Consider the following 12,516-nt stretch of genomic DNA (forward strand, 5'->3'; position numbering starts at 1 on the left):
ACAGTTAAGAGAGTAAATGGCTGCTGGGATTTAAAAATGAACATCAAAAACATACAAAAGGTAGTAAAATTAAGGGGATATATGTAAGAGTGAGTAGTGGTCAGTTTTTTAATGCACTGTACCTCTTCTCCCTTGGGGATCCTGCGGCTGGAAATTATGATAATCTTGTCTTCTTTGTCAAACGTTACAACCTCTGCAACACAGTTGGGGGCACAGGAATGGTTGACATAACTGGAAAGGAGAAAAAAAAAGGTCAGTTAAAAAAAATAAATAAAAATTACTAGACTCAAAGGTTCACAACCAGACAACCAATAACAAATCAACACCTACCGAGCTGGGCCACCTGTCAGAGTGGCATCAATCACCTGCTCATTGTTGATGCGGAACATGTAGATCCCGCGATTCTAAATTAGAAAGAAGAAAACAGAAAGAGGTTGAAACTAATTCAAAATAAAAAAATAATTTCTTGGTTCTGAAGGGTTGTCCAGCTGTAGAATAAATTTGGGTGGCCCACCCATATAAATACCCCTCACCCCCCAAAAGGTTTTTTTTTGTTGTACTGTTCCCCTTTTTTGTGCATTACTTTAACTTTAACCCAAAGGACTGCTTTTTGTGTACTTGCATTCAAGTGCCAGTCTTTAACTGGTGTACCTGCAACTCGTAGATCTTTTCACGGCGATTGGCCACCTCATTGCGTATGACAGTACCAATGTACTCAATGACCATGGTGTGCTTCTCCAAATCCTTAGCAGCGTACAGACCCAGGCCTTGAATGCGGGATCGTGCCAGATACACGTTATTCTTCCACTCAGTCTTCAGGCGCCGATACTGGGATGACTTGGAGTGGACAAACTGCTTGCTGTATGGTGTGTTAAGCTCTCCAGTAAAGGTGCTCTGGTAGGCCTTTGACACGCTGGTACTATTTAGAGTGTGAGGCCTGGAGACAAACAGAAAAGAAAATGTGAGTGGACATTCAGTCATTTGTAAGCTTAATTTAGAAATGCAAGGTTCTTTGGTAAACTGTACATCAAATAATTAGCTTACAAAGCTGTGCTTTGGTCCTCAACATTGGACTGCATTGTTGATTTTTTGAGTTTCATATCAAGGATCTAACTGAAAATTCATATTATTCGATTTGAGCAAATGAGCAATCACGTTTTTCATCTGTAAAGTAATATGTTGCCAGGTGGAGGACAATCTTTATAATTACGGAAATAATAAGAAAATAAATAAAAAGGTATTATTATTATTATTATTATGCTTTATTGTTATGCTTCGCTAATAATAATGCTGAGTTACTGTACAAAAGTATTAAAATTAAAGTCTCTTCAACAAGACGCCATACTTCAAATGATTATCAGGCAGGTTTTACACTGTTTGATAATGTGCCTACCACAACATGTGGGCTGTTACTGTAAAGTCTAGCCTCTTGTGGCTTATTGCTAAAATAATGCTGCTTTACCTCTTGCATTGTGTGGGGACCTTGGGCTCAGAGCGAGCACAGCCAGTGGGATTGATCATAAGAGGGAGCTCCATCAAAGGGTGACGGCCATATCGGAACTGGTAGTTCTGGCAGTTCTCCACTCCAGGCAACTAAAACGCAACAAAGTAACACAAATCATGTTAATCATGCACACTGATCTACAGTATAACCATTATATCATAGCAGCCTTGTGTGGCTCTGTAGCCCACAGGTCTCAACTGCTGGGCTTAATTTTGAGTCTGGTCAAGCTTTCTGTATAATGTCATATCTGCTTGTGATGTTTGCTTTAGTCTATATCAATCAACAAATCAAGTAACTTTTTTTGGTTTCCAAAAATACACCACCAAAAATGAATTTTGACCATGAGATGTCAACCCCCAGTATGTGTGAATATTGGCTTGTAAATGGCTTCAATTATAACTGGGAGACAAAGACAAAATTAAATGGGAGACAAAGTGACACTTTTTCCTGCTGCATATTCTTACCGACTCAGTGATACGCATGACAGCATGAACTGTGAGGCCATACATCTCCTCTCCCTTGACATGTTCAGTGAACAGCTTCAACATGGATGACTCATCTCGGAGTTTAGCCACCTGCTGAACCACCTGTTCCCAGATCCCTAAAGAAAAAAAATGGTGAATTAAATACAGTCAATGGTCAAGAGAGTAATTTAATGTGGCAAAGTACAACACAGAGATACTATGTAACATAAAGTGGGAGCAGTGTATAAGTCCTTACCCTCTGGAGTAGTGTCACGGTACTGCAAATCCTCCATGCCATGCTCCAGAACACGCACCTCAAACAGGGGGCGACCATCATCCTCACTGATACGGCAGCGGTAGCGACAGCGCTTGTTTGGCAGACGCGTGCTCCAGTAGATGCGTGTGGCCTCATAGCCAACAGGGAAGATGGCAGTTGGTGAGTGGAAGTTGGCCATCTGGGAAGGTAGCAACTGGCCAACAGCATGAAAGATGAGACCACCAACACGGAATAGGTGGATACGGTCACCTCGCTGTAAGATGCTGGCAATCTGCTTCACCTCGTCTCGCTCAATGTAGACACGCCGTAAAACAGCAAATGCAACAAGTTCATCTTCACTGGGGCCCTTCAGCTTATGCTGGGTGCACAACATGGTCTTGTCCTTGAAGAACATGCAGCGTGCCCGGATGGCACAGGCAAAGTGGTAGACATTCGGGCAGCGCATTCTGTTGCAGCTGTTGGTGGCACCTGTTTTCTGGCAGTACGCGCAAAGAGTCCGCAATCCGCGACGCAGGGCTACCTCCACATTAATAAGGGCACCCCCCTGTGTCTCATACACCTCTGTAGACCACAGGGCACAGTTGAGGTGCACCCACAGGTCCACATCAATGTTAAGCAACCGGGCAGGCCCATCTGTGGCACCATCACCTTCCTCGTGGCAGAAGCAGCATTTACGTTTATCCCGAGGCAGCTTGTCTGGTCGAAGAGTAATGCGCAGGCGTTCCATTAGCTCAGACACCTCACGACTGCTCTCTTTCTTAGAACCACCTTTACGTATTGAGATGACAATCTGAAGACGCTTCCAGCGAATCCCCTTCCATTTTTTCACTTTGGGATGTACCACCTCCTCATCAGGGGAGAGAGGCCTGCGCTGCTTAATAGCCTTAGGGGAAGACTCCATGTTGTTGGGAGAATCTTCAGGAGGTTGAGCTGGATTAGTGCCTGAGTCCTCCTCCTTGACAGAAGGACTCAGATTATCTTCAGTAGGAGCAGTAGGATCTGGAACTGCAGAGGCAGTCACTGGATCCGTGACTATCTCTGGAGCAGCAACTTCAGACTCTCTGACATCAGTTGGTTGAGCAGCATCAATAGGAGGACCAACATCCTGTTCAGGCTCAGTCTTGATCTGGACATTGGTGGGACTGGAGGGAGACGGGGATGGAGAAGCTGATTTTTTCGAAGGTTCAGTTTCTGCAGTTGGAATGGCGACAGATGGGGGAGGATGTGGAGGGGACGGTGATGGGGGTGGTGATTCCTCCACTGGTATAGTAGGAAGGTGGCGGACATCCAAGTCACTTACATTGGTTGTGTAACAGTGTTGGACCGGGTTGTCTTCTTTTTCTGGGAATTCCTGAGGGAAAAATGCACATGAGATCTACAGCTTTCAAGAAATATATGATCAAAAAAAAAAAAAAAAAGATCAATAATTCACACAGTTCTCAAGAGACCTGTAATGACTGACCTGTTTAATAAGTGCCAGAATGTCCACTTGTTTCTTCAATGTACAGCCTGGTAGAGACACATCAAATTGCCTTAGCCACTCATCCTGACTGGGTGAAGCACTGTCCTTTGTATTCAGAGCCCCTGGAAAACATGATCACCTTAACATTAGTCTTAATTTGTGGATTAATAAATTTACATGTCTTGCATTCATGTTTGAGAGCAATGCATATATGACTGTGTCCCTAGCAGTGTAGTCACTATACTACAGGGACAAAACAGAAACTCTGCAACTTGCATGCTCAAGCTACACACAAAAGATAAGACATTAAAAGAGGTTAAAAAAAGGCCAAAACTATGACATTTTGTTCTCTTTAATAGATGTGTGGCAGGGTGACATCAAAAATGTCTTGACACAGATTCACAGCCTATTGTCATGATTGTCCTAACCCAATGAGACAACAGGATAATCCAAATGAATGGTCTCTAAATGCATACCTGACTGGCTGGGTCCTTTCCCAGGCCCATCCACTCCAGGCATGTCAGGGTCTTGGGGAGGGAAAGTCACCTCATAAGAACATGGCATCCTAATGTTAAGCAGCTGGGCCATGGCCATCATCACGTGGTTCAGTTTCTGGGAAAAAAATAAATAAATAAAAAAATCAGTTCAAGTTTTTGTTAACTATGCATGAAAATAAAGAAAGGTTAAACTGGGTGCAATGATATCATGGCTTAGTACCTTGGCAGCAGCAGAGGACAATGTGAAGGTAACAGACACCTCGTTGCTTTTGGCTGCTTCACATGGTTTGTTTTCTGGGAATGCTACAAAAGACAATGTGTAAATTAATATTTTGGCAGTTTGCATTTTATCAATATAAATGGATTTAATAGTATAATTAAATGAGACTTGTACAATAAAACACAATGCAACACACATTAAGGATGGATTTCACCAAAACATTTAAACATACATAGCAATGTTGCTGTTGTTTTTGGGAATTACATTTAGAACGTTGTATAATACCTGGGATGGCAGTGCGAGGAATGAGGGGGATGATGGGGGATATGGCTCTCTCCGTCTCCTCCTCTTTAGGCTCCCGTAGGTGAGGGAAACGTGGTGTTTCATCTCCTACGTTACTCTCAGGGGATGATGCCGGGATGATGCTTTCTGGGGCATCCTCGTCATCACTCTCCATCCTGTTAAAAAGACATTTCCCTCATTTATAGCCACTCAGCAACAAGACAGCCATGTATTCTGGTTGGAACTCAAGTGAATCGTCCTATTGTACCTGATGTCCTCATTCTGGTTATGTGGTGGGGTGGGGAGAGCTGCTAGAATGTCTACACTCTTCACCTCCTCTGTAACAGAATCTGCAGGGAAAGTAGAGTGTATTTAGAACTCAATTACTGTACAAATGCAGATTAAATACTAAGGAAAAACATTCATTTCATGCCAAATCCCTCATTGTTTACCCATTGGTTCTGCTGGCTCTGTGTCTTTCTGACCCTCAGACAGCTCCTCCCCAGGAGTCACTCCATTCAGCAGCTTGTGCTGTACTGAAGGCGGAGGAGTAGGTGGCAGGGAGGATGGGGGTGTTGGTGGGTTGCTGAGGTTACTCTGTAAAGGCACAAAACAATATCCTCATAAAACAACTGTTTTTTGAAGAATGTTCTTGAAGTAGCATTAATCAATAACCAAATGTTGTAGGGCTGCATGATATTGGAAAAAAATGACATTGAGATATCTTTTTTTAATAAGAGATATTTTGAAAAATACATATATATATAATATGAAAAAATACAGGAAATTTCACAAGATACATGCAGTATGTTATTCATGTACAGATATACAATGAATCATTATTTTTAGCATTTAAGTACTTTAAAAGTCTTTTAAAAGACTTTTCTTGTAGGTTAGTCATGGAAAATGAGAATCTTGCAAATTTTCCTTTTGTATCAAGCAGCAAAAAAGTTGTAGCATGACATGTTTGAGTTAATTTTCCCTACTTGACATTGCGTGTCCTGCAACGTGACTATTGCACATGTGCACATTGCGATGTCGATGCTGAAACGATATATCATGCAGCCCTTACATGTTGTCACAACCTGCAACAGCTAACCATTGATACATGTTGCAGCTTAGTTATACCTTAGTGAGCAATTGAGAATAGTAGTCTGGGATATTGTCCAGCACTGCATTTCCAAAGGATCCTTTGAGTTGGGCTTTGCCATTGGCTGGGCTGCTTCCATATGGGGCAAACAGATCCAGACTGGCAGTGATTGAAGGCTCCATCAGGGGCAGCAGAGAGAGACCCTGGAGGTTAAATGTCCATTAGTGCACATGATAAAGAACCATTCTTTAAAACATCAATGGCAAAAATCATTTAGGAAATTAATTTTTGCCATCCTTTTACCTGCTTGAGTTGCTTTATCAGGGCGTCTGCGCTTTTTCCAACTTCTTCCTTCTTATTCTTCTTCCGTGCATTAGGCCCTCGGTCTCCAGGTGCCTTACTAGTGCGCTTTGGCTTTTGTACTGGAGCCCTTTTTGTTATAGACTGTAAATCCTGTGAGGGTCGAGAAAATGAATGAGAGGTTATTTGCCCACAAACAACATCATGAGGGCAAAAAGAATAAATGTACTGAAGAAAAACATACCTCCATATTTCGTGGAGTCCCTTGAAGTTTTTGCTCCAGCATCGCTAGTTTTGTGTTGATGTGGCCATTGATCTCATTGTGGATGCCTTCAGAAGGCCTCTGAGCACCAAGCTGAAGGTTCTTGGTTCTCAAAAGTTTCTGTAGTAGTTGCTGTCCAGTCTCAGATTTAGGACCTTGAGTCCCAGGATCTCCAGCCATGTTTCCAGTATTAATAAAGCATGTGTTGTTCCCAGAAGTAATGGTCTCACCCATTGCTTCTCGCTTTATAGTCCCAAGATGAGGCTCTGCCGCACCATCACACTGAACCTCTCTTGGTTCCTGTTTAATGTTCTGTAGGGTCATTTTGCATAGCTCCCCAACTCTAGAGCCATGTTGTGTGTGAGGAACATGGCTCTCTGTGACCTGTTGCAACTGTTGCTGAACATTCATGCCTTTCTGTGGACCATTGGGGATAAATGAGGCTGTCTGAGATGTTTCATTGCCTGATGTCTGAGTTTCTACTTTCAGTCCTGGACAATCAAGTGGACTCTTGGCTCCAGGTGACCTGAGTGGTGATGCCTTGACTTGGCTGTATGGACTCCCCCTTCCAGCCCTAGTGTCAGCTATAGAAGGTGAGGAGACATGGGATGAATGGGGTGAGGACGGGTGGGCAGGGCTCATGCCAAAGGGACCTCTTGGAGAATATGCATGGGATGGAGAGCCCTGCATGCGGCCTGCTGCAGTTACCATTAGTGCTTGTTGGTTCTGGTTGGGAGTGGGTGGACGCATCCCCATAGCCTGATTAAATGTGTGCCGTTGTGGATCCCCAGGAGAGTTGGCCAATGGCTGACGTGGAGATGTTGGCCTTACCATACGGCCCTGGTCCATGGAGGAAGGTGGCACTGGTACCTGACCTCTCATAATATGTTGCATCATCTCCCCTACTTGTGGCTGTTGTTGCCCAGGGACCATTATCCCCTGCTGTATCTGAGGAGCAACACTAGGTTGTTGGCCTAACATGCCTGGCTGTTGCTGAGTGCCCACTGCTCCTGGCTTCCCCATGGCTCCATATGGCATCTGTTGGCCTTCCATACCTGGCATCTGCTGCCCAATCTGTGACACCTGTCCTGGTGGCATGTGAGACCTTATCTGACTTTGCTGGCCTTGACCCATTGACATCCGCAGCATTTGTCCCTGTTGGAGCTGCCTCTGGGAAATTATGGCTTGGATGTGCTGTATCTGCTGGTTTGGGGGAAGATTGCGGAGCTGAGGATTCTGAGCAATAATAGCCTGGATGTTGATAGGGGTGCGGATCTGTCCAGGTGGAAGCACAGGCCTCTGTGCCATCATCCCTTGCTGCTGGGCTCTCATCATGCCCATCATGGCCTGTTGTTTTTGCTGCTGGGCCATCAGAGCTTGCTGTTGTGGACTATGGCCCATAACAGGTTGTGGATGGCCAGGATGGTTCTGGCCAATGATCTGCTGCTGGATGCTGGGATCTTGTGACTGCTGCATGGCATTTTGAACAGTCTGCTGTTGTTGCTGCTGAGCTAAGAAATCAACTGGTTTCCCTTCCTCTTTAATAAAACTGGGCTTGTCAACACTGAGGGAACCTTGCCTCTGGAGAGTGAGGGGAAGTTGTCGCTGCTGTTGCTGAACCACACCAGTTTGTTGGTTTCCAACCAAACCTGTTTGATGCTCAGGTACAGATTGAGGATTTGATTTTTGCTGCTGGGCAATATAAACCTGGTTTTGATGCTGCTGTTGTTGTAACTGCTGTCTTCCCAAGTCAGTTTGATGATCATTTGCAGAGCCTAGTTGGGACATCTGATTGGGAGTGGAGCGCCCACTCTGCTGTGGTGGTGTTCTCGAATCAGGGCTGAGGATCCCACCCTCTTTGGGACCTGAGTTTTGACTGTCTGTAGCTCCCTGTGGCTGGGGTGTGATACTTCCTGCTGAAGGCGAGGAGCCCATCTGTGGGGTAGAGGGTTGGGAGAGCCCTCCTTGCTCTTGGCTGGATTGACTGATCAACTGTGTTGGTTGTCTTTGCTGTGCTATCTGCTGCTGCTGAAGGTGAGCCAAATTCTTTGCAACATTCTGCTGCTGTTGCTGCTGCTGAGATGCAAGCATGCGTTGGGCCAGAATGTTCTGTTGTTGTGGAGTCAATTGGGCCTGGGGACCCCTGAGGCCAGGATGACCTGGAGATCCAACTATTCCCTGCTGACCCATCATCAGCTGAGGCCTCTGTTGATGTGATGGTGCAACCGACTGGTTCCCTATAATCCCTGGTTGAGCTGCCATCATAGCTTGAGCATGGTTAATAGGCTGGCCTCCTGCAAGGTTCTGAGGCAGTGGAGCCACAGACTGGCCTCCAACCATTCCTTGTGGAACCTGCACCATGCTCTGCTGATTGGCCTGGTTGGCTAGCATTCCCTGTTGAGTGTTTGCTTGTTGTTGGGCCATAATTGGATTCCCCATCATACCGGACTGTGGCTGAGCAATTAAGCCAGACTGTTGATTTGGGTGTGGCAATGGTTGCTGGCCCATCATCACCTGCTGCTGCTGTTGTTGTTGCTGTTGTTGCTGGAGCTTTGCCATCTGCATCCTATGTTGAAGCTGTCTTTCTTGGAGAAGCCTGGAGTCTGCACCTTGCATTCCAGGCCCCTGTGGAAAGAATCCTGTTGGAGCCCCAGGAGGACCTGGGGCCCTGGCACCACTGGCTCCAAGAGCTGCAGGAAGCTGGGGTTGGGCTCCACCAATAAAAGGCTGCCCTTGAGGCATCCTGACAGGCATTCCACCTTGGGGCATCATGCCAGGGTGCTGGCCCATTACTGGCGTTCCCTGTTGGCCCATCACCATCTGGCCAGGCATCTTGGGAAACATATGAGGGGGGCCCCCCTGTGCAGAATGACCTGGGGTAAGAAGACCTGAGCCTTGCTGATGCTGCTGCTGCTTGCTTCTGTACTCTGCAATAAGATTGGTGTGCTCCTTCTGCTGCTTGCGTACCTAGAGCAGAATAATTATGAACAGATATGAATTTGCATATCAAGATGACAAGTGCCTTTGCTGTTGACAAATTTGTAAACCTGATATCTACACACCTGATCAAGCTGTTTCTGAATTTTGCTCTGCTCTTCTGTAACCAACTTTAGTTTCTCTGCATCTGCCTCAGCAAACTCCCTGCCAGCTTTCTTAGCAGTGCGTTGCTTAGCACACAGTGCCTTGCGTGATTTGCGGTGAACTCCAATCTGTTCCTCTAAAAATTTCAACTGCATTTGGAGTAACTGCTGGGTGTGAAGAAGCCATTCTTCATATTGGTGCTGTTCTGCATCATCTGTAAAAGAAAAGGATAATTTAATACAAGCATAAAAGAGTATGAGGACAGCAATATTATTAAATAACAAATCTTTCCAAATGACTAGATACATTTTTAACAAGAGACAGTATTGGTAGAACATACTGATGATTCCTTGCACAAACTGGGGAGGGTTGGGTCTTGACTGAGTGGGATCACTTGTTTCTCCCTCCTAAACACAAAAAGAAAGCATTTTAATAAATCAGGTACACAAGCTTGTAAAAGTCAAATCACTTCTAACAAGCGAGAGAGAGCATACCTTTGGAGGTCCAGATGTAAGTTGACCTGGATCTGTGCTTGGGGCAGAGGCCAGCCTCTGAGCAAGCAGAGAAACTTGTTGCCTGAAGAGAAAGCAAAACATAAAACATATAACTACACCTGCAGTGTACTAAACCATGGTCTGTAAGGGTATGTAGTTTCCAAACCATTGTGCAAAAAGTTACATATTACCATGGTATTACCACCACATAATGGGTTTCTTGTGGTGATATCTGACATTAGACAGTTAAACTGTGGCACTGCTGCACACTAGGTCACTCCCTTTAGAGTCACAGTCTTGAGAAAACAACAGTGTGGCACATGCACTTTTAAAAATGATTCTTAACATCTGGCTCAGCAAACAGTTGTGCCAGTAACACTGCAGATCCTGTAATACAGGTGTTTAGTACATGTAGAAACAAATCTATAACCGAATATTCAAAGTGAATTGACTATAATGAATCATCATTGTCACTGACCGAATCAGTAGCTTTTAGCAGTGGTGCTCCACTTACTGGTGACTGAGAGCGCCGTTGTCAGCTCAGTCGTGATACACAGTACATCACTTCCTCGTTAAAAGCTTATTAAAAAGACGGCAAAAACACAGAAACAATAATAATGTGAGAACTGTCGCAAATAAGTAGCTGCTGAGTTATTAAACTTATAAAACAATGTTTGTAAGGGCTAGTTTTGTACCGAACTGAACGTAACAGCTTGAACGAGCAAATCAGTGTGTGGTTCCATTTGCTAGTTTTATGCTAATGTTTTGAAGAGGGTTTAACAAGACTACATAATTTAAAGAACACCAGTACAGGGGTTTTCCTGGCTCTAAATTAGGCAAAAGTGGCACCTCAACTGTGCCCTACTGAACCTATATTTATTTATTTTTCATTGAATATATTTCAACATGAGCTGGGGCATAAACAGATGCACAAGGCCCCATTTGCCTACTCTGCAACTCTAAGTGCATGACTAAAGATAACGACGCAGATAATCCTGTAACTCAGGAACTGAAAATATGACAGTGATTTGGTATTAGAACATGTTAAGAGGTGTTGATTCAATGGACATTTTGGCATTAGACTGAAAAGTGTAATTCTAATATTCTGTCCACCATTGGCAAAAGAATTGGGAAAACAAGTGAAAATGAAACAAAGCCCAAAATGATGAACTGTTGGAAGTATATGGATATGACGTCTGGGCCACACTGCCTACACCTACCTGTGCATGGCGGCTACCTTGAAGAACTGCTGCGGCTCACACGCGTATGGTGTCCGGACAGACAGCGCACACGTGCTCAGGTAGGCAGTGTGGCCTGGCCATAATATAATGGTTACAAGTTGATCTGGCTGTATTTATACAGGACAGCTGGCTAAAGAACTTATAACAGTTATCCTGCATGGTGATGTTTTTTAGAACCAAACTGCAACTGCATAATTCCTGTGGGTGTCAAGACATACACCAAGACTGCAAATAGAAGAATTGAGTGTGCTGAATGGGTATGTTTTGCAATTTTTTATAAAAAAACAAACAACAATAAAGGCATTAGCAAAGACAGCTGTTAACTTCCTTTTTTTCCAACATCTGCCGTCACCACAAGCAAACACTGACACATTCAGGCAAAGGTCACTAGGTAAAAGGGAAACTAATTGGTCCACAACACCAGTACTCCAACTCTTCCCTACAATATCTGGCACCTCCTCCTGCAGAAGTTGTCCTGCATTCTGAATACTGTTAGACCTGACGAATTTACTGCATGCACCTAGGGCAGTCACAATTATTACATAATGGCCTGATCGCGATTATTTGCATTGGCTGTGATCATCAATCGTTTCCACTCACCTGTATAAACACAGCTGGATGAAACTAACTGCAATTAAAAAAAACTAAATGTCATATTTCCATCACTTTCCAAAACTTCCACGTTGTTCAGTGTTTCCCCACACATAGACTTTACTTGGGCGGGCCGCCCAGATATATTAATTACCAAAGTATATTTAGCATTTTTTATTGTAATGTTTTTTATCCGTCCGAGAGAACGACGCCATCTGCAATCAATTAACTAGTAGACAACCTCCCCTCACTCTACCCCTCCTGTGTGGTTTACTGACAATCGCACATGCCCTGCAAAGAAATACACAGTCTCCTGTTTAATGTAGGCCTACTTATGACGTTGTTTAATAAAAGCCTGAAAGTGCAGCTGTTGGTGCCGATGTCATTTGTTACCACGTTGGTTCCGTTTGATAGACTACATCATTAACAACAATGTCTACTCCACACGCGACTCACCTGCTGTTGTGAAAACGGAATCACTGGTGAAAAAAAAAAATCCTAAACGCAAGTTGTTTTTTTGGCGACTTTATAAAACATACTGCTGATGAAGAAAGTCAACACAGCAGTCACATACAGGGAGAGAGAACCAAAAAGAGGTGGGCAGGGCGAGGTTTGTGTTTGTGTGTGTGTGTGTGTGTGTGTGTGTGTGTGTGTGTGTGGGGTGGACTGGGAAAAGGAAGGTGAGCAGCAAGGTGAGCAGATTAAAGTAGTTTGTGAGTAAACACTAAAATAATTCATCATTTTAATTCTA

At 44.2% G+C, this 12,516-nt stretch overlaps 1 protein-coding gene across 6 annotated transcripts in view; it reads right to left on the reverse strand.

Moving 5' to 3' along the window:
- Positions 1–12,516, reverse strand: part of kmt2d (lysine (K)-specific methyltransferase 2D) — a 38,449-nt gene that overhangs the window by 2,971 nt on the left and 22,962 nt on the right. For all 6 annotated transcript variants that reach the window (XM_044212183.1, XM_044212184.1, XM_044212182.1 and 3 more), the window contains exons 37-54: positions 9,934–10,015; positions 9,780–9,846; positions 9,421–9,653; positions 6,341–9,325; positions 6,100–6,249; positions 5,835–5,999; positions 5,159–5,303; positions 4,975–5,056; positions 4,710–4,882; positions 4,425–4,507; positions 4,184–4,319; positions 3,708–3,829; positions 2,225–3,596; positions 1,969–2,105; positions 1,463–1,593; positions 652–937; positions 331–404; positions 123–231 (exon numbers count right to left, since the gene is read on the reverse strand). In XM_044212183.1, the coding sequence (XP_044068118.1) occupies positions 123–231; positions 331–404; positions 652–937; positions 1,463–1,593; positions 1,969–2,105; positions 2,225–3,596; positions 3,708–3,829; positions 4,184–4,319; positions 4,425–4,507; positions 4,710–4,882; positions 4,975–5,056; positions 5,159–5,303; positions 5,835–5,999; positions 6,100–6,249; positions 6,341–9,325; positions 9,421–9,653; positions 9,780–9,846; positions 9,934–10,015 (6,532 nt within the window). The remainder of the gene's footprint in view (positions 1–122; positions 232–330; positions 405–651; positions 938–1,462; positions 1,594–1,968; positions 2,106–2,224; positions 3,597–3,707; positions 3,830–4,183; positions 4,320–4,424; positions 4,508–4,709; positions 4,883–4,974; positions 5,057–5,158; positions 5,304–5,834; positions 6,000–6,099; positions 6,250–6,340; positions 9,326–9,420; positions 9,654–9,779; positions 9,847–9,933; positions 10,016–12,516) is intronic.

Source organism: Siniperca chuatsi, linkage group LG10 (genome assembly GCF_020085105.1).
Source record: "Siniperca chuatsi isolate FFG_IHB_CAS linkage group LG10, ASM2008510v1, whole genome shotgun sequence".
Classification (NCBI taxonomy): domain Eukaryota; kingdom Metazoa; phylum Chordata; class Actinopteri; order Centrarchiformes; family Sinipercidae; genus Siniperca; species Siniperca chuatsi.